At 42.9% G+C, this 20,223-nt stretch overlaps 1 protein-coding gene across 4 annotated transcripts; it reads left to right on the forward strand.

Moving 5' to 3' along the window:
• The first annotated feature begins 1,667 nt into the window (after positions 1 to 1,667).
• Positions 1,668 to 16,507, forward strand: POPDC3 (popeye domain containing 3). Of its 4 annotated transcripts, XM_053939004.1 has the most exons (5): positions 3,203 to 3,355; positions 3,839 to 4,015; positions 11,795 to 12,536; positions 14,220 to 14,328; positions 15,230 to 16,507. In XM_053939004.1, the coding sequence occupies exons 3-5, from the start codon at positions 12,046 to 12,048 to the stop codon at positions 15,557 to 15,559; spliced, it is 930 nt and encodes a 309-aa protein (XP_053794979.1). In that variant the 5' UTR covers positions 3,203 to 3,355; positions 3,839 to 4,015; positions 11,795 to 12,045; the 3' UTR covers positions 15,560 to 16,507. The 4 variants fall into 4 exon arrangements, with proteins under 4 accessions (XP_053794981.1, XP_053794979.1, XP_053794980.1 ...); XM_053939006.1 differs by lacking the exons at positions 3,203 to 3,355; positions 3,839 to 4,015 and adding an exon at positions 1,668 to 2,744; XM_053939005.1 differs by lacking the exon at positions 3,839 to 4,015.
• Positions 16,508 to 20,223: the final 3,716 nt, after the last annotated feature.

Raw genomic sequence — 20,223 nt, forward strand, 5'->3', positions numbered from 1 at the left:
GGAGGAGTTTCATTAGAACTTAACTATACATAAGTCTGCCAAAACCTTTTCAAAGTACACAGAGAGTTTAATTCTCTTTCCAAAACGACTAAGAGCTCCTACAGAAGAGCCCTCTTACGACTACCTGAGAAGAACATTACATCCATAGTGGAAAAGAACATCGCTTCTTAAAGAGGTAATTCATCATGCCACCTGCTACCATGTCCCCATTCTTCATAACCTATTTTTATTGACCAAGGACAATGCGGGGAAAGAAAAATGCAGTAGAGATGTATTAAACATTTAAAAAGTCTAAGAAAATAGAAAAAATCTTCCCATTAAACAGTTATTGATAACTTCTCCTCTTGGAGGACAGCATGATGTAGGGAACACCATTACTTTACTTCAGAGATAATGCAGAAGGCAGCCATCTGATGCTGTAAGTCAGACCCTCCTTAAGCACTTGCTGAGGAAATAGATGGGCCTGTTTTCTAGGCAGTGAAATCATAGACTGAACTTTCTTTTCCCTCTCTCTAGGGGAAGTTGCCAGCACACCCAAGGGAAGGTCTGGCGCCAGCTCTAAGGGGGCACTTTTGGATGCCTGCTTGGGTAATCCTGCCTTGGCTGCAGCAACAGCACAAGAGGCATCTGGAGACAGGGCAGCAGAGAAGCCAACAAACAGCAAGGCTTTCTGCACGTTTTATAGGGCTGCCGAGCTTCTCATAGGATGAATCATGTCCAGGTATTGCTGTGTCTCAGGTCCAAAAATCCAAGAGCAGGTGTGAGAAGAGGGAGCTATTTACAAACAGTCAGAAGCTCACGATGCCCAGTCTCATGGCTAAGCAGTGGGACTGGCCCAAAGATGCCTGTTCAAGTGTTCAGGTTCCTGTCCAGCACAACTGGAACTAATCTTGCTCTTTCTGCTATGCATTCCCAGCTGGCCCTTGAGGCCCCTTGGCCAGCTGCCTTCCCACCCTCTGTGCAGAGCATTTGCCACAGCTGAGCCTCTCTCTTGATCCAGGGCTACAAAGTCTGCTACAGCTTCTTGAGTCCAATATTGGATTTCTGAGTCTTTACCACAGGCTCCCTTGTAAGTCTACCTCTAAGTATGACCTTTATATCTTGCCATACTGCTGCAAAGAATAATAATGGTTATAATTTGGCTTTACACTAACTAGATTATCTGACCTTTTAGAAATAGACTTTTTATATAAGTACAACCAGCAGTTTAAAAAATACCAGTGTAGTCTGATGACTCAAGTGGTTGGTTCAAAGCACACTGGGCAGAGCTAGTCTGTTTGAACCACATGGTAGCTTTGCCATCTTATTATTGCCTTGGGTCTCTCATCCAGGTTTGATTTCCAAGGCTAGATTGAGAAGATCATTTGTAGTCTCAGTCTTACAGCACTAGATAATATTGATGTGGAGTTGACTGATTTAAAATCAAAAATATGATAGTGGTTCTTGTTCCTTGGTGATCTATATATCTGTGGAAGATTATGATGGCCTAACTAAGTACAACTCAAAAAGTACCTTACAGATATGCCATCAGTATTTCCTTGCTTCTTTTATGGTGATTAGAGGGAACATAATTTAATTGATGGTTTATTGGAATAATGTAATCTCAGTAGATACACAGATTGAATAAAACACTTTAGGCTTCTTTTTTTTATTATGTATTTCCCCATCCCTTTGTTATCATTCCAGTGAAGAGTAAATATAATGAGCAAATTTATGCCTAATGCAACTGGGTATAAATCTGAGTAAGTGCTTTCAACTCCACCCAAGTATAAAGAACAAAAAGGGGGAAAACAATGAATCAGTATTGCTTCCGTTTTGCCAGTATAGAAGTCTCTCAACTTATACTACTAAAATTAAACTAGTTGTGAAATAGCATAAACTAGTTATGAAAAAGCATGCCTGGAAGGTAAGTATTGGAGCTACACCGCAAACCCTTTTAAATGCTTCATTAATTACAAGAACCTTAATATGTACTCTAATAGATATATAAAAATACTTTTTTTCCTCAGAAATAATAAATACAAAAATAAGTATTGCTATCAGATAACGAAGATTTGAATATATGTAACTCAGGATGGCTTAGAGTGCTCTGGTTCCTTGCTTTCTCAAGTTTTAAGAGAATCAATTATTCCAAAAATGCATGTATCTTCTTCCCTGGCAAACATGGAGCTAAAAAAATCTTTGAAAATAAAGAACCCCCTTGGGAAAGCAAGTTCTCAGAAGTGTTGATCCCTTTACCTAGAGCAGGAGAGGTTGCTCTGTCCTTTAACTTCTGGAGAAGGTGCCGCCAGTGCCCTGCCCTGCTTCGCCCTGCTGCACGACGAGACGAGCGTGCCAGCCTGCCGTGGGACCTCAGAGCTGGCCACCGGCACACACACAGGCTGCTCCACTCTTGCTACTTAGAACATGTTACTGCTTATGCTCCAGTTACTGACAAATAGCTTCTGTAGTAACAGGAATCGCGCATTTAATAGGCTGTGGGTTTTTCTGTCTTAACAACTTGTAAATCTGCCTCCTCCTCCGCCCCCGTCAATAAACTCTCTCCCCGCGAGACACGAAGTAGTGACCAGAACAAGTGCGTAGGTAGCACACTGAAAGGCCCACGCACCGACACCTCTGTGCTCTTGGGGAGGCATTTGCTTCCTCCGAAACGAACTGAAAACCGGGTATGAATGGTGCGCCAGCCTGGTGATGAAGGCGTCCCTGAAGGCGTCCATCTCCCTTCTGAAAAACACCTTGCTGGGGTGAGTAGGTGAAAGAGAAGAGATTTGTAATTTCATTTATTCCAAAGCAGCAGCTGCAGGCAGTTTAACCCCAGACAGCCGTGCCAGGAGCAGCAGGTTTTCCGTGCCCGTCCAGCCCGGCACCTGGGCTGCGCCCGCAGCGGGTTTTGGGGTGCCCAAGTTCAGGGTTCTGCCGTCCCCCGGCCTCCCCCGTCACCCCCTCCCCCGACGGCTTCGGCGCCCACCGGCGGCGCGGGAGCCCCGGGGAGCGGGGCTGGGCCGGGGGAGCGCGGCCGCCGCTGCAGGAGGGGCTCTGCGGGACGGGCGGCGGCTCCCGCCGCCGCGGCTCCCCCGGCCCGGCCCAGCCCGGCCCGGCCCGGCCCGGCTCCCCGGGGCTCCCCCGGGGCTGCCCCGCGCCCGCAGCCCCGGGCCCGGCGGAGGCGCCTGCGCGCTGCGGCCGCTCGGTGCCGGCCCCGCTGGCGCCGCCCGCAGCTCCCGCGGCTCCTCTGCCTATTTTAGTCACAGCCGCGGCTCCGTGCCCGCCGCGGGACGCGGGGCCGCCAGCGGCGACGAGCGGCAGCCCGAGTCCGTCCTGTCCGGGCGGCCCAGAAACTTTCCGGGGCGCGGGGCAGGTAAGGGGCGCGGGCAGGGCGAGGGCCGAGCCGGGGCGGGCAGAAGCCTCGGCGCTGCCTCCGCCCGCCCCCCGCCGGCGCTGTCCAGCCAGGCAGCGCTCGGAGCGCCGCCCGCTCTGCCCGGGGCCGGGGGCGAGCGGGGCCGGGGACGCCTCCGGCAGCGCCGCGCTCCGGGACACCCGCGCCGGGGCAGGGGCGGCGGCGGCGGGAGCGGCGGTCCCGGGAGCGCTGCCCGTCCCGAGGATTCGGCAGCGTCCTGAGCAGGGTTACAAGGGGTCACTGTCCCGGGAGGGAAGCCCTCCCTCCCTGCGTGCCCGGCGGGGGTAACCGGAGCTCCCGAGTCAGCCCTGTCTGGAAGTTGGAGAGCTCTGCCGTGTCCCCTCTAGAGAGGAGCGCGACACGGTGCCCGGCGCTGCTCCTCGCCAGGGCTCTGTCTAAGTGGGACCCTTCGCTGTGTGTCTCAGGTTAGGGTTTGTCCCTTAGGACGGCGGAGTTTATGATTCTGCCTGGGTGCTGCCGCTCATTGACAGAAGAGCTGGCTCGGGGAGTTAACTCCACTGTCACAAAACCACCTCGGGATCCGGGGATTTCTTCCTCCGGCTGGAGGTTTGCCTCGTAGGCTGGCGTTATTTGGTTCTTCTCCCTCTCCATCAACTAATGGTAAGAGCAGATGAACTCTGAAATCTCATTTGCAGTTGCTCCTTTCCGAAGATAGAACGAACCACACAAAGCACTTCCCTTCCCCAAACTACAATTCGTTTTTGCCAAACACATTCTTCCAAACTCTAATATTTTATCACATTTTCTTAATCTGTTCTGTAAATCTTTGTCTTTAGACTGTCTTTAGACTGTCACTTTATGGACAAATATTTTATGTCGTAGATCTCTAGTTAAATACTGAATCACGGACTACCTGATAGCGTTACAGAGATGTCATTGATGAAACCTGGGTTCCAGAGCTAGGGCTTCTTGCTAACTTTGTTGTTTAATGGGAATATGATTGTACACATACAGTTAAAATGTCTTCACTGACCACAGCAAAACAAGGGATGGTTTCCACTTCTGCAGAACTGGTCCTGTACAGGCTTTCCACAAAGTTCTGTGTGGTGCCAAATAATAAAGTAGCTTAAAATGTCAAGTTTTAAAGAAATGCCTTGCCTGCAAAATAGTAAGTACACTGCAAGTCCTCTAGTGAAACAGAAGAAAATTGTAACTGTGGTCAGTTGTGGTTCCTGACACAAACTTTGCCTTCACAGATATCTTAAAGCTTTTATGACAAAAGTTGAGAACAGTTTATTAAGGATTAAAAAAAAAGTGTTGTTAACTGAAGTTATGTTTGATCTTTTTATTAAGTGTCTGGATTCTTTAGAGGGGAGATTTTATCCACACTTTTAGTGTGTTCCCCTACTTTGCAAAGAAGAGCTCTGGTCAGTGTGTCCAGATGATGACAGACAACCTGGGTTTATGTGTTTAGACTCTTGGATCATGGCACATCTCTGTAAGCCAGTTGCAGGTATGGTGCACCAAGCCTCCTTTTTGGGAAATAAAGTTCATGTCAGATGGCTGGTTTCATGGGACTGCATTCCCATTGAAAGGCACTACTGCACCATACAAACTCAATTAAGCAGAATTCTGCAGAGTTCAGCTGTAGTTCATTAACCCACTTTTAAAGCACTTTTGAAACGTGCCTTGTGGCTGCTTTCTCCACTATTAATTTAAAAGTTGAACTGGGGAGAAGCTTGAACTTGTATTTTCTTTCAAGTTTTATTCTAAAACACAAGAAGACAGACCTCTTGAATTGTTTTTGGTAATGCCATTCAATATTTAAGAGCCTTGCTCAAATTTATTCAAGTGCTGGTGATCTTAAAAAAAGTCTATCATTCCATTTCTAGGAGCAAAAAAAAAAACCAAAAGAATTATACTTCTTAATTTGGCGGGACTATTACATCTACTTATGGTTCATTAATTCTGATTCAATTTGAAAGAAATATGTATTTTCTTTTCATTTCAGCCACTGTCTAGGTGATAAAATAGCATCTTCAACATTGGCTTTGCAAACACAGAGGGCTGCATTGTATATTTTACAGTGATAAATGAGGAATTGTTGGAGTACTGGAAGTTGTGTATAGTTAGCTGGTCTTTAAATAATTCAAGATTAAATAATACCAGCTTCACTCTATGCAGTGCTCCTAATGCGCCTTAAACTCGGGTTTAAGGTTCAATAGAAGCACTGCATACAGTGATTAGAAATTGGGTGGGTTCTTTGTGTGGAGTGTTGACTTCAGTGTAGAGGTGGCATTGGGGTGTCTCCAGGGCTGGGCAGCAGCTGGCTGAAGGGGCTGCTTGGTTGAACAACCTTAAGCATGGTAGCCTAAATTCTGCCTGACGAGAGCAGGGCTTTGGTCCTGGAAAGTCCTGCTTGGCTGGTGGTCGTGTCTCAGAGCTGCCCTGAAGGCAGTGAAGCACCACTGGTGGCTGGACGTGCCCCAGCTGCCTCTTTTGCAGCTCTGAGCATTCCCAGAAGGATTACTGTCTGGGGAGGTAGCACGTCACAGGGAGGGTCTCGGCGTGGCGGGTCCAGTTTGGGAATTGCAGCCCAGGCGGGTACTGGAAGGATTGGAAGTGTGCTCTGACTGCTCTTCCTAAGGCCTGAGGCACTTCACCTTCCATGTGACAGCCTCCGCTCAGAGCGCTGATCCAGTGGGTGAGGCAGCGATGAGACATGAATGGGACACGGAATGCCTGCCTCAACCCAAGGGAGTGCTAATCCATCTTCTCTCTTCCCACGAGCGTGCTCCCAGTGGCTCATTTTGACTCGTGTGGGTGGGTCCCTTGCTGCCCTTCTTGTTGCAGCTGTGCTGTTGTGCAGAAGGGACACAGAACTGCACTGCAGTCCCTCTTCACTCTGCCCACCCAGGGAGTGGGATCCTGAGGCTTGGTTGCTTGGGTTGCAGACAGGCTCCACAGTAAAGCATTCACATCCCTTTCTTTGAACACATTCACAGGAAGGGATGCTGGCTCCACACAGATGAAGATTTCATCTATAATGTGTACAGGAGGAATAATTTCAGAGATATATGTGTCTTCAGTGTTTTCTGTTGTCTAAAGTAGTTCTTAAGTTGGTATCTGAGATAGGCTTCTGGATTTCTCTGGGAAGACCAGCTCCAAAACTTTCTCGGTATATACAACTTTTTTATATCAAGTAACTCAAGACAAAACTCCAGGAGACATTGTTGCAATCATCTAATGTGATTTCCTGTAGCATAAAAAATAGAATCGTAGTAAATATTTTTTTTTAATAATAGTGTACCCAGATTTCTTTTAGGGACCAGGCAGCATCTTAACTTCTTTAATTCCTGGCAAAGGAAATTTTTAAAGCCATTCTACTAATTAATTACCTTTGCTGTGTATGCTTGTGTGTCTTTGAAATATGAATATTTCTAGTTTGATAGTGACTGATTTCTTGATACCATTGTCTTTTAGATTGGATAGTCCTTTTCTTACTCACCTTCGTTCCACCTTCCTGCAGGCTGCTTTTTGTTGGGGAAACCTTGTGTTTTCCAGTATTGTAATTACAGCTTTCTCTAGGATATAGTCTCAAGAAGTTTAAGGTAATGTAGCTTGTGTTGTTAGTTACTGTCCTTATTGCTGCATGCATGTTCTCAGCCTGAAGTGGGTCTGGGGACAGCTGATCACTGAAAATAGCTGGTTTACCTGCCCATACTTGCCTGGAGGCACGTAGCCATAGCTCTCTGTAGGTGCAGAGCTCCTCTGTGTCCTGAGTTAGATGCTGCATTGCAATTAAGAGTTTGGTTCTCTTGATCCCTGGGCTGTCTAGCCCCTCTGCAGAAGGAAAGTAGCTCGGGGAAAGTATGCAGCATAAACAGGGATTGGGAGCCATAGGTGTCAGAAGGGGCCACAGAGGGGATTCCAGGGATGTAGGGGCAATGGAAGGAAGGGGCATCTCAACTGACATATGCCTTTACATTGCATGTGAAACTACTTGGTGAAATTAAAGAGCAATTTCTTTTTATAATCTAAATGATGTTAGACCAGATGTAATTTGTAAGCCTAGAGGGGATGCTTGGAGCTCATTCCTCTGGAAGTGGGGGGTGTCTAGGCCAGGAGGACCCCCCCCCCCCAGCTGGAGGGACTGCCTTGCCCCTGGAGTAGCTGGAGTGTCAAGCCAGGCTATGACTCCTAGCTCATGTGTAAACATACACACTGTAGTGTGCTAAATCCATCATATCTCATTTTGTGCTAAGATGTGCATATGCTATAAAGGAAAATCTTTCCTTTTGCTTCCAAACCAGTAGCAAACAATTCACCCAGGCTGGTTACATGACTAGCATGTACAACTCTATATGTCCACATGTACCATGTGAAAGTGCTTTCAGAGTGCTTGGGGTAAGGCAGCTAAAGAATGGACTATTCAAACTCTGAATAGCTTTACTTTTGATTTAATTAAAAAAGACCAAAGAGAGAACTGCTGGTGGCCTCTGGGCTTTTAGGGTTTCTTTTTTTGCAGGAATTATTGTGATCCAGACACAGTAACTAACGCTCAGAGCTTCTCAGAGTTGAATTTGAATCATCAGTGACAAAAATGGGGTAAAGTACATGGAGCAAATTAAAAATGTACATAATAGGTAATTCTTCGTGCGAACACTGCAGTGTAGGGGGGAAACACCCATTTGAGGAGGGGGAAAGTTGTAATGTGCATTTGTATGATTCAAATTCTTTCTGTTTTGACTGGTTCAGTGTACTGTTTATATGACATTTTAAGTTGCCAGCAGGTATTTCTTTGGTAGCATATACATTAAATACTCCATTTTCTGCTTTGAAACTCCAGCAAACTCTGTGATTTCAACACTTTCTGATGGCAACTTTGTCTTCTCAGCACTGCTGTTTATTTTAAATGAGTGCATGCCACTGTATATTGCTCACATCTCTAGCGTGCGCTGATTTTTCACATCGCTTCATCTGCTCCTGCTGGAGAAGGTGGGATGCATGGTGGGGCAAGACACTCTGAAGCATGTTGGTAATTCAGGCTGTGTTGGCAGGGCACATCTTCCCGAGCTGGGAGGACTCATCTTGCATGAAGCTCGGGTTTTGGCACCCTACAGATGTCCATGTGTGTCATTCTGATTACGGCAGTCCCTGGCAGGGAGTGTGCCGTGCACGGTGCTCCTTCTCCATGGGCAGGGGGTGGAGTAGAAAGTACTCAATGTTTGCTTGGGAAGGCACAGTTCTTCAGCTTTATCAGCCAAGGCACGTGTTTTAAATGCACTTTCCTGCCTGCTGGATCATCACCATCAGATGAACTTGTAGCAATAGCTGTTCACCACAGCCAGGGCAATTGAAGCAGGACATCAAACAAAGCAGAAGGCCAAAGCACCTCAGTGACAGGATGATGTCTCCTCCAGGTGCTTTACAAATGGTAATGTTTTCTGCTGTGGAGGATGACTCAGTTGGAATCACACCTGTTTGGTTTTTTGGTTTGGGGGATTTTTCTCCCCCACAACCTCACTTGCAGTAGATGAATGGCTTAATTAGAGTGACTGTTCTGAAACCTTCAAGAGTTTAAATTTTGGACTTGCAGGAACTATAAAGAAAAATGTGAAAGGCCTCATCTAGCATTAAATACCCTTCAAATTTGGAAATTTTACTATACTTAGGCCTTTTACTATTATTGCCTGTGCTCTATTTACAATTGCCAACGATTTTTTGCTCCCAAACATTAGAATAATTTCTTATTTGAGAAGACCTGCATCCTCTCTTTCCACCTGCAGTTCACTGGTAGCAAGCATGCCTGCTCTTTGCCATAGCCCTGAGAAATCAGTCCCATTTAGGAGTGGGTTTTGCCAGTATTTCCAGAGGGTTTGGTTTTGCCTGCACACCTTGTGTAGCTCAGGAGAGTGTTGTGTTAGTAAGGCTGTGCTTTGGGCTAGCACTGGCCTCCCTCCTTTGTCCTTCCTCTTGCCTGGAAGGAGAGAGTCCCTCTTCAGTCTGGGAGATGCTGCAGCACAGTAAAAGTTCTCATTGTGTAGAACTAATGGAATAAGTGGGAATTTTCCACACTGGTTTTGGAAGACAGGTCCCATTCTGAAAATGAACAAATGCAGAACAGTTTTCTCAGGACTTTGTTTTTGTGTATGATGAGCCTATATCCATGTCCTAGTGATATGCTGTTCTTTCCAAATCATTTGGCCCATCTTGTCATAATAGATGTTTTACAGAAATGCTGTGAGCTGTAGTGTGGGCAGACTGAGAAAGCAGTAAGTGAATTAAAAATTGTGCATACATTCTGTGAAATTACTATTATGTTGTGTCAAATTATTGCAATGTGTGGCATTACATGATGAAAAGATGTTGGTAATGTAAAGCAAATTACTGCTCCACCATGGTTTTGTTTGTGGCATGCATACAGTTTCCAGTGTATCTCCTCAGTCATGGTTCCCTTAAAAACACCGATTTTTATTGTTTTCATTTAGAAATTAGGGTCTTCAGTAAAACTGCTTAGAGCAAAATGTTGTCAGCAGAGCAGAAGTATTGACAATAATCCAAAATCACTATTATCAGTGATTCTGTTTTAAACAAACAATCAGTCAAACAAAAGACTTCTGCCACTGATTTCTGACTCTGTAATGGAAATACTGACTGGATTCACAAGGTCTGGAAACTGCATGTGTCAGTTTTATTTTCTTTTGATTCAAAAATCTTACCCTCTGATCACAGAAGCACCACCTAAAATTCCTCATGACTGTTACCATAGCTAGGTAAGTTCTTTATAACTGATGCAGCTTCCATCTCCCAGTCTCCAAGGGACAAATCCTACATCTGAGGGGAATCCTGTACCAGAGGAGAGTATTTGGATAAAGAAACAAACTGCAAAGGTTTTCGTTGTAAACTACCTTATTCTTGTAATGCTGGTTCTTACACTGTGGGAGGACTTTGAGCACTGTAATTTGGAGAGATTCTGTGCTCTTTAGCTGTGGTATTTTTATGGGCCAGTGACTTTCCTATCACCAGTCCCAGAGAGTGAGAGTCTCCTCCTAACTTGTTCTTCTGAGCTTTGCTGCTCAGTTATGTGGGATTTTATGTCTTTATTTGGCACCAGTGTTACTCAGTCATAGAATTAATGTTGGGGTTTGAATAAACTTAAAAGAAGTAATGCTGTGGTGGCTAGGAAATACGATACAAATTTTCTTTATTAATTTCTTAGACCTGTCGCTGTAAAAGAAGCACCACTGAAAGCTCTGATGAATGATGTTGGATGCTTCAATGCAACAGCAGTGCTTTTAAAGTATTGACTTCTGTGGCTCTTGTGAGGGGGAAAAAAACCCAAACTACTTTGATATTCTAAAGAATCTAATAATTTTGATAACAAGATAGTTCTTAGTTTCCATGCTGTTCTACCAGGAAAAGAACCAGACAGTAAGGCTTTGGAAGGTTTCAATACTGATTATACCACTAATATATTCTGGCTTTGCAATTTCTACTGTGTATATTCTCACATTGAAGTATGTATTTTTATTTTAAAAGACAGATATGGAAAGCTGGTTTTGATTTTTTGTTTTTAGATTTATTTTGGAGTTTCTTTCATACTTCTTGGTTCTTTGTTTTCCTTTGAAAACTCTTAGGAATACATCACCATATGAAAATGAATAGCATGTTTCACATTTTAGAGTGTTGAACAATAAAATTATGTGATCCATGGCATGACATTCTATGATGTAGAACTTTGAATGTTATAAAATTGCTTTGTAAATGTCCCTTGAGTTGTATTTTGCAGGACTACTCACTTCATGTTCTAATAACATAATCTCTATCAGGATGCCTTTAAGCTCTGTATTCTTCCTTATATATGACAGGGTTTTTTTTTGCCTGTTACCCTTGGAGTAGAAAAGACCATCCTCTGTGACACTTGGGTTTCCCTTGTTGTGGTGTTTGGGGATGGAGTTTATTGTCCCCAGGAACAGAGAGCAGAGAGTTGAGAGAATGCTCAACCCATTCATGAGAATGATTTGACTGAAATCCAGAGAGATGGAGGAGGTGAACAAGGAAGAAGAGTTCACTGTCTCTTCTTGTTAAAGAGCTGGGTAGGACATTTAAAAAGCCTCTCAGGGAGCAGGGACTGGACCAGCAAATCCAACTACCTTGTCAGCAGTGAGGCTGTACAAAGGCTTGTCACAGGATGTTGTGAATGCAACACACAGCTTTACATGGATTCAGTGGCAGTTCAGTGGTTGCTACTCAGATCACAGATATAGAAAACATGATCTTCAGCTGAATTAATATTAAAGTTTGATCCTGGAATCACAGAGCTTCAAAGGTAATTGGATCGTAATGTAGTCTGTGGTTTTAGGCAATAAAACTTTGATAAAATTTAATTTATGAAAATCATTTTATAAGTAATTAATCTCTTCTTCACTTGTCCAGATCAGATGAAGCTACAGATGACATGACCAAAGTCAAAACAATGCATGAACTGATGAGAAACAGCGCTGAGAATGTTAGCTGCTTAGACGCTGGAAATCCTAAGTGCAACTTCACTACTAAAAGAAACCCTGATGTTATGTGACCATTGAGCAGAGTTTGCAAGAATGGAAAACCAAAGGAAAACCAAAACTATTTGCATCTCATAAATAAAAATTTTTAAGATTCAGCTGAATCAAAAAATTACTCCAGCCATGGGAGAAAATGCAAGTTTTTGGGAAAGTTTGATATATGCACATCCTACATGTACGACCTGGAAGCAGGAGGCAGAGGGATCTATCTACCACCTAGCCAGCATTTTCTTTGTTGTGGGCTTCATGGGTGGAAGTGGATTCTTTGGTCTCCTCTACGTCTTCAGCTTGCTTGGACTGGGCTTTCTCTGCTCTTCTGTTTGGGCTTGGCTGGATGTGTGTGCTGCTGACATATTCTCCTGGAATTTTGTACTGTTTGCTATATGCTTCGTCCAGTTCGTTTACGTTACCTACCAAGTCCGGAGTGTTGCCTTTGACAGAGAATTCCAGGAACTCTACAGTGCTCTCTTCCAGCCTCTGGGAATTTCCTTGACTGTGTACAGGAAGATCGTCTTGTGCTGTGATGCAGAAGTGATTACCCTGGAGAAGGAGCATTGTTACGCCATGCAGGGCAAAACACCCATTGACAAACTGTCCTTGCTTGTGTCAGGCAGGTTGGTGTTGCTTTGTTCAGGTTTTCTGCAAATGTCTTTATTTTCCTCTCCTTATTGAAAATGAAAGAAAAAAAGGATAAAGCCTGGTTTTTGTATTGTTTGTTTATTTTCCAGAACAACAGATTAAATATTAATGCAAGTAATATAAATATTAATAGGTTAAATACACTTGTCTAGGATAGTACTAGCATAAAACCACTAAGCACAGAATCTGTAATAGTATAAAGAAAAAATTTGAAGTCATTCTTTTGCAGGCTGCTGTATCATATAATTTAACAGGTTATGCAGATAAAGGGAATAAATGTGGATTTTCAGTGTTCAGGTTATGGCTTGCTTTCTATCTGCTGCCTAGCTGATGAGCATAGCATCTGTCCTATTTTTCTTTACTAGTATCATCTGAAATGGGACAAAATGTTAGTTACAAAACTGAATATACTGAGATAAACTCTGTTTAATAGAGATCTTGACTTTGATATAGATTGTATTCAGTTGCTTTCAAGGGGGTGGGAGAAGGGTATCGATAAGGAACAGGGAAGACTTAAAAGTGCCCTTTCATTACAAGAGGATGCAGTTGAGCTTTATCAAGACTTGCATACCTGGGTCTACAGTTTCTGTATACTGTAGCCCTGTGTTAGATTCTGAGGCAGTAAATCCACCTGCCTGTACTCCCTGCTTCCAGGAGAACCTTCTGGCAGCCTTGCTGATGCTTTCCTGGAGGGAAACATGAGCTTTTGTACTGTATGCAAAGCAGGATGCAGTCCCAGACCACCACAAGAGTAGGTTGGACACCCAGAGGTGATGGACATGGACTGTCCTTGATGGAATGCTTGATGGGTGTTTTTTGATAGCCTGCTGCATGGATAGATGGAACCTAGGCAGCTTGACACTCACTTGATTTAGGACTACCTGCAATGAATAATATGGATTGTGGGCAATTTTCCGTAGTGACACCCTGGTTCACAGCACTCTTGGGAGCTCTCCAGGAGAGGTATCCATCCTTCTACATGCCCAGCCAGTTAGTGATCACCCAGAGTTCCTGCTGCCCATCACCATGTGGTACAGGGCTGCTTGTGTGCCTTCAAATTTTTTATGTTATTTAAAAAGTAGCAAGGAAATTAAGTTTTTCTTTGGCATCTTCAGAAGGCCACAGCATTTACACAGAGATCCCATAACACCAGGCTGTTCTTCTGGCTCCAGACATAGTCCTGTGGCCATTTAATTCCTGTTAAACATGGAGAGAGGCCAACCTGACCGCTGCCATGGGGCACTCCTGCTTCCCACTCCCAGTTTTTGCCACTTTGTTCTCTCTAAAATGTGTATTTGCCAAAACTAGAAATAAATCCCATGGTTTTCAGGAGAAGCAGATAATGCTGTTCTCGGCATTGGTCTTTCACCTCCCCAGTGCATGATGGCCTTTTAACGGCAAAGCTTGTGCATCACTGCACAGCCCTACCACAGAGAGAATAATGTGATTTGAATAAGGCCTGGAAAGATTTCCCTTTCAGTTGCATGATTGTCTTGTATTCTCCTTCAACTGGCCTGAGCAAGTTGGGTTCAAAAATATAATTAGGATAATGTTGGCCATTGATTGCTTTTTCATGCTTTCAGAGTTATATTTAAATTCCTCAGACAGAAATAGCATTGCTGGTAGTGCTAACAAATTGACACATCTTATCTTGGTAGGATCAGAGTGACAGTTGATGGGGAGTTTCTGCATTATATTTTTCCTCTTCAATTTCTGGACTCTCCTGAATGGGATTCACTGAGGCCCACAGAAGAAGGAATTTTTCAGGTAAAAGTTAAAGGTTGTTTTTTTTTGTTTGTTTGGTTGGTTGGTTGGGTTTTTTTTGTTTGTTTTTTTTTTTTTTTTTTAGTGCTACAGGAAACTGTTCAAGTACTGCTTGATTTAGAAAGAAATTTATTCACTTGTAGGTTTTGTTTGTGATACTATGCAAACAAGTGGCATCCCATTAGTTTGGGAAGTCCTCTTTATCTGTTGGACTGGTTTTGCTGTTTGTGTCTTGTTACAACAAACAGGGGTTTTCTTAAATCTAATCTGGGAGGTAGGCTCTGTTTGCATTCTTTGGCTGTGCTGATATTCAGCCCTGAGAAGCCAGGCTTCCTCGGGGTGGGAAGAAGCTGGTGCTGAAGAGGTTTCCCAATGGGAGATGAGCCAGGGGAAGACGTGCCTGGGACACAGCTTGGCACGGGTTACAGCATGGGACACGGTGTCAGCTGCGGCTGCCTCTGCGCTCTGTGAGCACTCCCGCTGCTGTCACTTGCCTGACACGCTGGCTCCTGTCTGTGTTGGATCTGATGTCTGCTGTCACGAGGACAAATGGCATTTGTTGAGAGCTTTCTTTAGACCTGCCTTTTCAGCTGAGGCTGCCAAGAGTGGAGCAGGGAGTGCAGGGCTGAACCAGGGCATCCATGTGGCACTGAACAAGGCATGCCATGTGGGCACAGGCATATTGTCATTGAGGTAACTAGATGTGATCACTTAGTCCATATCCAGTCGCCTTTCTCATTTGTCTTTTGCATACAGTAACCTCCCAGAGCTCTCTGGCTCGGTTAAAAGGCTCTAATTGCAGTAGACAGGTTCTGCTGGGAGAGGGGGGTGCCTTCTGAGCAAGGGCAGCAGCAGCAGCAGCACCACCACCTTGTCACCTGGCTGTTCAATTCTCTCTCCTTAGGTAACGCTTACGGCAGAGACAGATTGTCGGTACGTGGCCTGGAGGAGAAAGAAGCTCTACCTGCTCTTCGCTAAACACCGCTTCATCTCCCGCCTGTTCTCCATTCTGATTGGGAGCGACATCGCTGAAAAACTGTATGCCCTGAACGACAGGGTGCACGTGGGGCAGGGCTTTAGGTACGACATCCGCTTGCCCAACTTCTACCACGTGGCGCTGCCGGAGACCCCTCCCGTGCAGCCCTCGCACCAACCCCACCACCTCCAGCGAGGCTCCCCCCGGCGCAAGCCCGCGGGGGTGACAAACTGCGGCTCCTTCCTCGCACCGTCCTAGGAAGGAAAATTCTGCTGCAGCCACTCCTCAAAGCGGTGAAGGGAAATGGAAGGTGGCAAAGCAGAAGAGCAGAGAGACAAAAGCAGATGAAGCCGAATTTGACTGACAAGTGCCATTTATGTTAACTGGAGTAGGTTGAATTCTCTGTCTCAAGCCAGCAGTTGGCTTCTGCATTTTGACTGTCTGTGCAATATGTTTACTTTCTGTTGATACTCCTGTTGATCTTCATCTCTTTTGTTTTGGAGGAGAACAAATCATAACAGTCTGAGGTCTTATTGCAATTGTGGTGACCTCTGTGGTGGTGTGTTGTTTTGTTGTTTGGTGTTTTTTTTTTTTTTAAGCTAATTAAAATTGTAATATTGTAATTATATTTTCCTCAAAAAATTTTGTCACAAGTATAGTCAGAATAGTCAATGAAAACAAGTAAGTTGTCTTCAAAATATAGCAACTGGCTTATAATGTTCTTTTTTATGCCATGTGAACATTCTCTCAATTTACATGAATAATCTTGCAGAAAAAAAGGCTAAGGAACGATCACATTGGGTTTGTTTCTTAAAGAAATGAAAGATTTTGAAATGCACAGCAAAATTGTTGAAAACCCAAACAAAACAACAAATTCTGTCCCATGAGTAATCGGTTTCTCTCCGACTGTCCTTAAGAGGTATTACATGAAAACAAACATAAGTGTCATTGCTGGCATTAGAAAAATAAAAGAGCTGTAACTGCTGCAAATACAGCTTAGGGAAATGGTTGTGTAGCATTTCTGATAAAATGTGATGCTATAGGACCTGGGCTTCTGCAGTGTAAGTGCCCTTCGTGACATGTACAATAAATAATGTTAATCAATCTACTGCCAAACCGTTGGATTTTGTTGTATAATATTCCTTTTAGCTATGTTTGTCAGGAAGAGACTAAACAGCTGCAGCAATAAATACAATTTTTAACTGACACATTCTTGTTTAGCTTCCAGAGTCACTTTTCTGTGCCTATGAAATTTTTGATTTAAAATATATTCTCTCCCTAATTCTGTGGTGTTTTAATGACATAAGGGAACCTCAGATTGCACCTCAGTAGGAAGGATTTGGTTTCAACCCTCAGGATCACTGTGCCTTTGAAGAGAAGTGTCCAAATGTCTTTGCTAACTCACCTTCCTGATGCCTGCCAGTAATCAAAAAGTAAGAAGCATTACTATTTTATGAGAATGGATTGCTGCTTCATATGTCTGGAAGTAGATAATATTTTTAATATTTTAAAATTGCTGACTTGTTTGGTAGGACGACCCCTGTGTGCTTCTCTATGTGTGGGTATACATATAAGTTTAGATCTTGTGAGTTGTTTCTGGAGGACTTAAAATGATAATACGATCTTACACTTGAAGGACAACCATGCAGTATGTATAAAAAAGCTGTTGGGAGTGATGTGAAACACTACCTGTTTGAAGGACATTTCGTGTAGAGCAGATAAGATTGTACAAGTATTGCTTTTAGCTTTATGTTGCTTCCTCAGAGAGGAAAACCAGCCAAACATAAATACCCCAGCGTGCAATGTGATAACCCCCAAATCATTCTCATAACCCTTCCAGGCAACGTATTCTGTATGTACTGCTTAATGCATGAAGTCCCTGAGTCACAGAGCTACTTTGTCTTGGCTGAAAGAGAATTGGAAAAAAATGCAAACAGTTCACTGATGGCTTTTAATGACCTCTTCAGATGATAACTAAGGCACAAAGTGCCAGAGGCTGGCAGCATGTAGTAAGGGTGTACATCTGTGTAACAGTCTACAAACATAAAAATATAAAAATATTTTAAATGCATAAAAGAGATCTTATTCTAGACTTAGGTGTATTATAAATAATTTGTTAATGTTCTTCTTGGTTTTCTTGAATATTTGGCCTATTTATTCAAGAAAACCTGTCTTCACTAAATTCTGACCCTACTGAAGTTAATTAGCTTGATCACCTTCACCTTAAAATAGGACCAAGGACTCTTACTCACCCCATTTCTATATCAAGCTTATGTATTCTATTTAAACTGTAGCATACTGCTTAGGAAGATACTGGGGAATGATGGGTGCTTCATGACAGATTTTGATAATTTTTTCTTTTCTGTGACTGTTGTATGCCTTGGTTTCTGTCACACACTTCCCAACACAATCCTCTGTGATGCTTTTCTCTGCTGGAATTGGTTACTGTCAGAAATCTCTACCAGGACATGTCTGAGTCAATATCTGAACATACTCTTAGCTAATCTTGTTTAGGTGTTGCTACTGTGCTTTCTAGGCTTTGAGTCATATTTTAAAAATTGTTTTTCGTTTTCCAGCATCTGTTTGAGACATGACTAGCAGAACATTTCAGCTGTAAAATTCAGCTGTAAAATAGATATCTACAATAATATGAGTATACACAAAAGGGCTGGAAGCAAGACAGAAGTTCTCTCTACCTCTGCTTTTATTTTAATCTGGGCAGTTCTCCTAAAACATACAGTGAAATATGCTCCGGTATGCGACTCATATACCAGTGTTTTGGGAGGGCTGTGTAATCTACCTAAATGAAGACATGCTCAGAATGATGACAGCAAAATTAGACAAGTTTTGTGAGATCATAAACGCCCAGGCATTAGCAAGTTGGGGTCGCTCAGCCTGGAAAAGAGAGGGCTCCAGGTGACATTATAGGAGCCTGCAAGAAAGATGAGGACAGACTTTTTATAGCAGAGCCTCTTGGGATAGGACAAGGGGTAATGGCTTTAAATTCAAGGATGTATTTAGATATAAGGAGGAATTTTATTATTATTATGAGTGTGATGAAACACTGAAACAGGCTGTCCAGAGAGATGGTGGATGCCTGATCCTTGGGAACATTCAAATTGGATGGAGCTCTGGACAACTTGATCTATTTGAAGATATCCCCACTAATTCAAGGGGGTTAGGCTAGATGGCCTTTAAAAGTCCCTTCTAACCTAGACCATTCTGTGATTCTATGGTTATTTATAGATTAATAAACATTTGGAGCTAGATGAAGTTTTGACTTGAGCGTCATCCAATTTATGACTGTTACAGCTCAGAAATAACTGTTAATGAAGTGATCAGATTCCTTCATAATTGGTTTAAACAAGTGGATACTTGTCCATGCTGCTGTCAATGAGGTCTTTTCTTGATTCTGCAGTGATTCCCCTTCACTCACATTTTACATTTTTACCAGTTCCATAACCTTCTGTGGAATTATGTCTACATTTCTATGCTGCTGTAGGTAAGAGTGGCAGAACCTGTGCACATGATGATGTGGTCATTCATCAACTGATTTTTTCCTAAATTTTTAGAATTATATGGACATTATGTTGGAATTTCCCTGCAGAAGGGCTCAAATTTGCTGCATAAAGTAAGAAACTGTATGGCTTAGGACAGTCCAAAACAGAGGGGTAGGAGGAGTAGTGGAAGAGACAACAAAATTTCATACAAATTTTATCCAAGAGAGGTTTATTTCAAATAGAACTTCTGGCAAATTAGTTCCTTGGGTACAGCAATATATAGTTAGAGCTTCAAAGCAAGTCTTGCCTACTTAGGAGCATGGGACTGACCTTGAAATTCTTTCATTATGTAGTATTTTTTAAACTACTATTAGTATAAGTATTGTACTGTAAGTAACAGGTTCCATCATGCAAACTACACTCAAAGCTACAGAAACTAGGGAACAACCTGAGAGGATACATCCCAATGTACTGTTGTAGCTAATACACTATGCAAGACAAATTTTAAGTGGTTAAAGAAACAGGTTATTTTATTCAGTTGCCTGTGATAACAGAGTCTAGGGTTTGTGGCTGAGGAGGGGCCATCCAGGATCTATGTTTTCAGGAACTATTTTCCTTGCAACAAAGCAAATTATACGTACAGAGATATGACCTCCCCTAGGATTAAACTGGGGAAGCTGAATACATGCTTGGATGATATTGCACACATTTGCCATACCACAAAAAAGACATATGCTTGTAGTAATTAAATAATATGTTGATGCTACATTTTCAGGGAAAAAAAAGTGCTCTACAGATTTTGCTTATTGTGAGTGATAAATATAAGATATATTTGGTCTCAATGTACATGAAGTATTAAAACATAATATTGTGTTGCTCATATGAGCTGATATTGCAAACCATGTGTTAAAAGTGAAACAAATCTGCAGCTCTTTATATAGAAGAAAACTATTTAAATTGGAAAGGAAAAAATAATACCTATTTGTTGAATTCAGATATGATCAGAGTAATACTTTTCTTTCTATTCCTTTAATAACTGAATGCATATTTTTCCTCCCTAGCTGTTACTGCATAACAGATTTTTTTACTATACAACAAAATAAATACCATATTAAACTGATTTGTTAAACCCTCTTGAAAATGCTTACCTTATTTACATTAATATGCATTAAAATATAATAGGTTCAGGGCTTGTAAGGAAAAACACCCTTTCTTTCTGTTTATCTAATTCAGATTAACTTTCCTTTCTTTTACATTTTTTTTTATCCCATCAGTTTCTACTTGCTGTAATTCTGCTTCTGTGGGAATTAAAAGATGTATTGAACTTGACATGTTAATCAAGCCACCTCATGCTGATGAATCAAACCATGTAGGTGGAGCTTCATCAGCAGGAGTGTGTAGGAGAAAGGCAGCACAAGCATG

The sequence above is a fragment of the Vidua chalybeata genome, chromosome 3, assembly GCF_026979565.1.
Source record: "Vidua chalybeata isolate OUT-0048 chromosome 3, bVidCha1 merged haplotype, whole genome shotgun sequence".
In the NCBI taxonomy this organism is placed as follows: Eukaryota; Metazoa; Chordata; class Aves; order Passeriformes; family Viduidae; genus Vidua; species Vidua chalybeata.

Bases quoted from the DNA above. Each gene is read 5' to 3' on its own strand.
- POPDC3 (XM_053939006.1), top strand. From the start codon at position 12,046: ATGGGAGAAAATGCAAGTTTTTGGGAAAGTTTGATATATGCACATCCT. The intron at 12,537-14,219 runs GTTGGTGTTGCT...TTATCTTGGTAG, and splicing joins TCCTTGCTTGTGTCAGGCAG to GATCAGAGTGACAGTTGATG. The intron at 14,329-15,229 runs GTAAAAGTTAAA...CTCTCTCCTTAG, and splicing joins CAGAAGAAGGAATTTTTCAG to GTAACGCTTACGGCAGAGAC.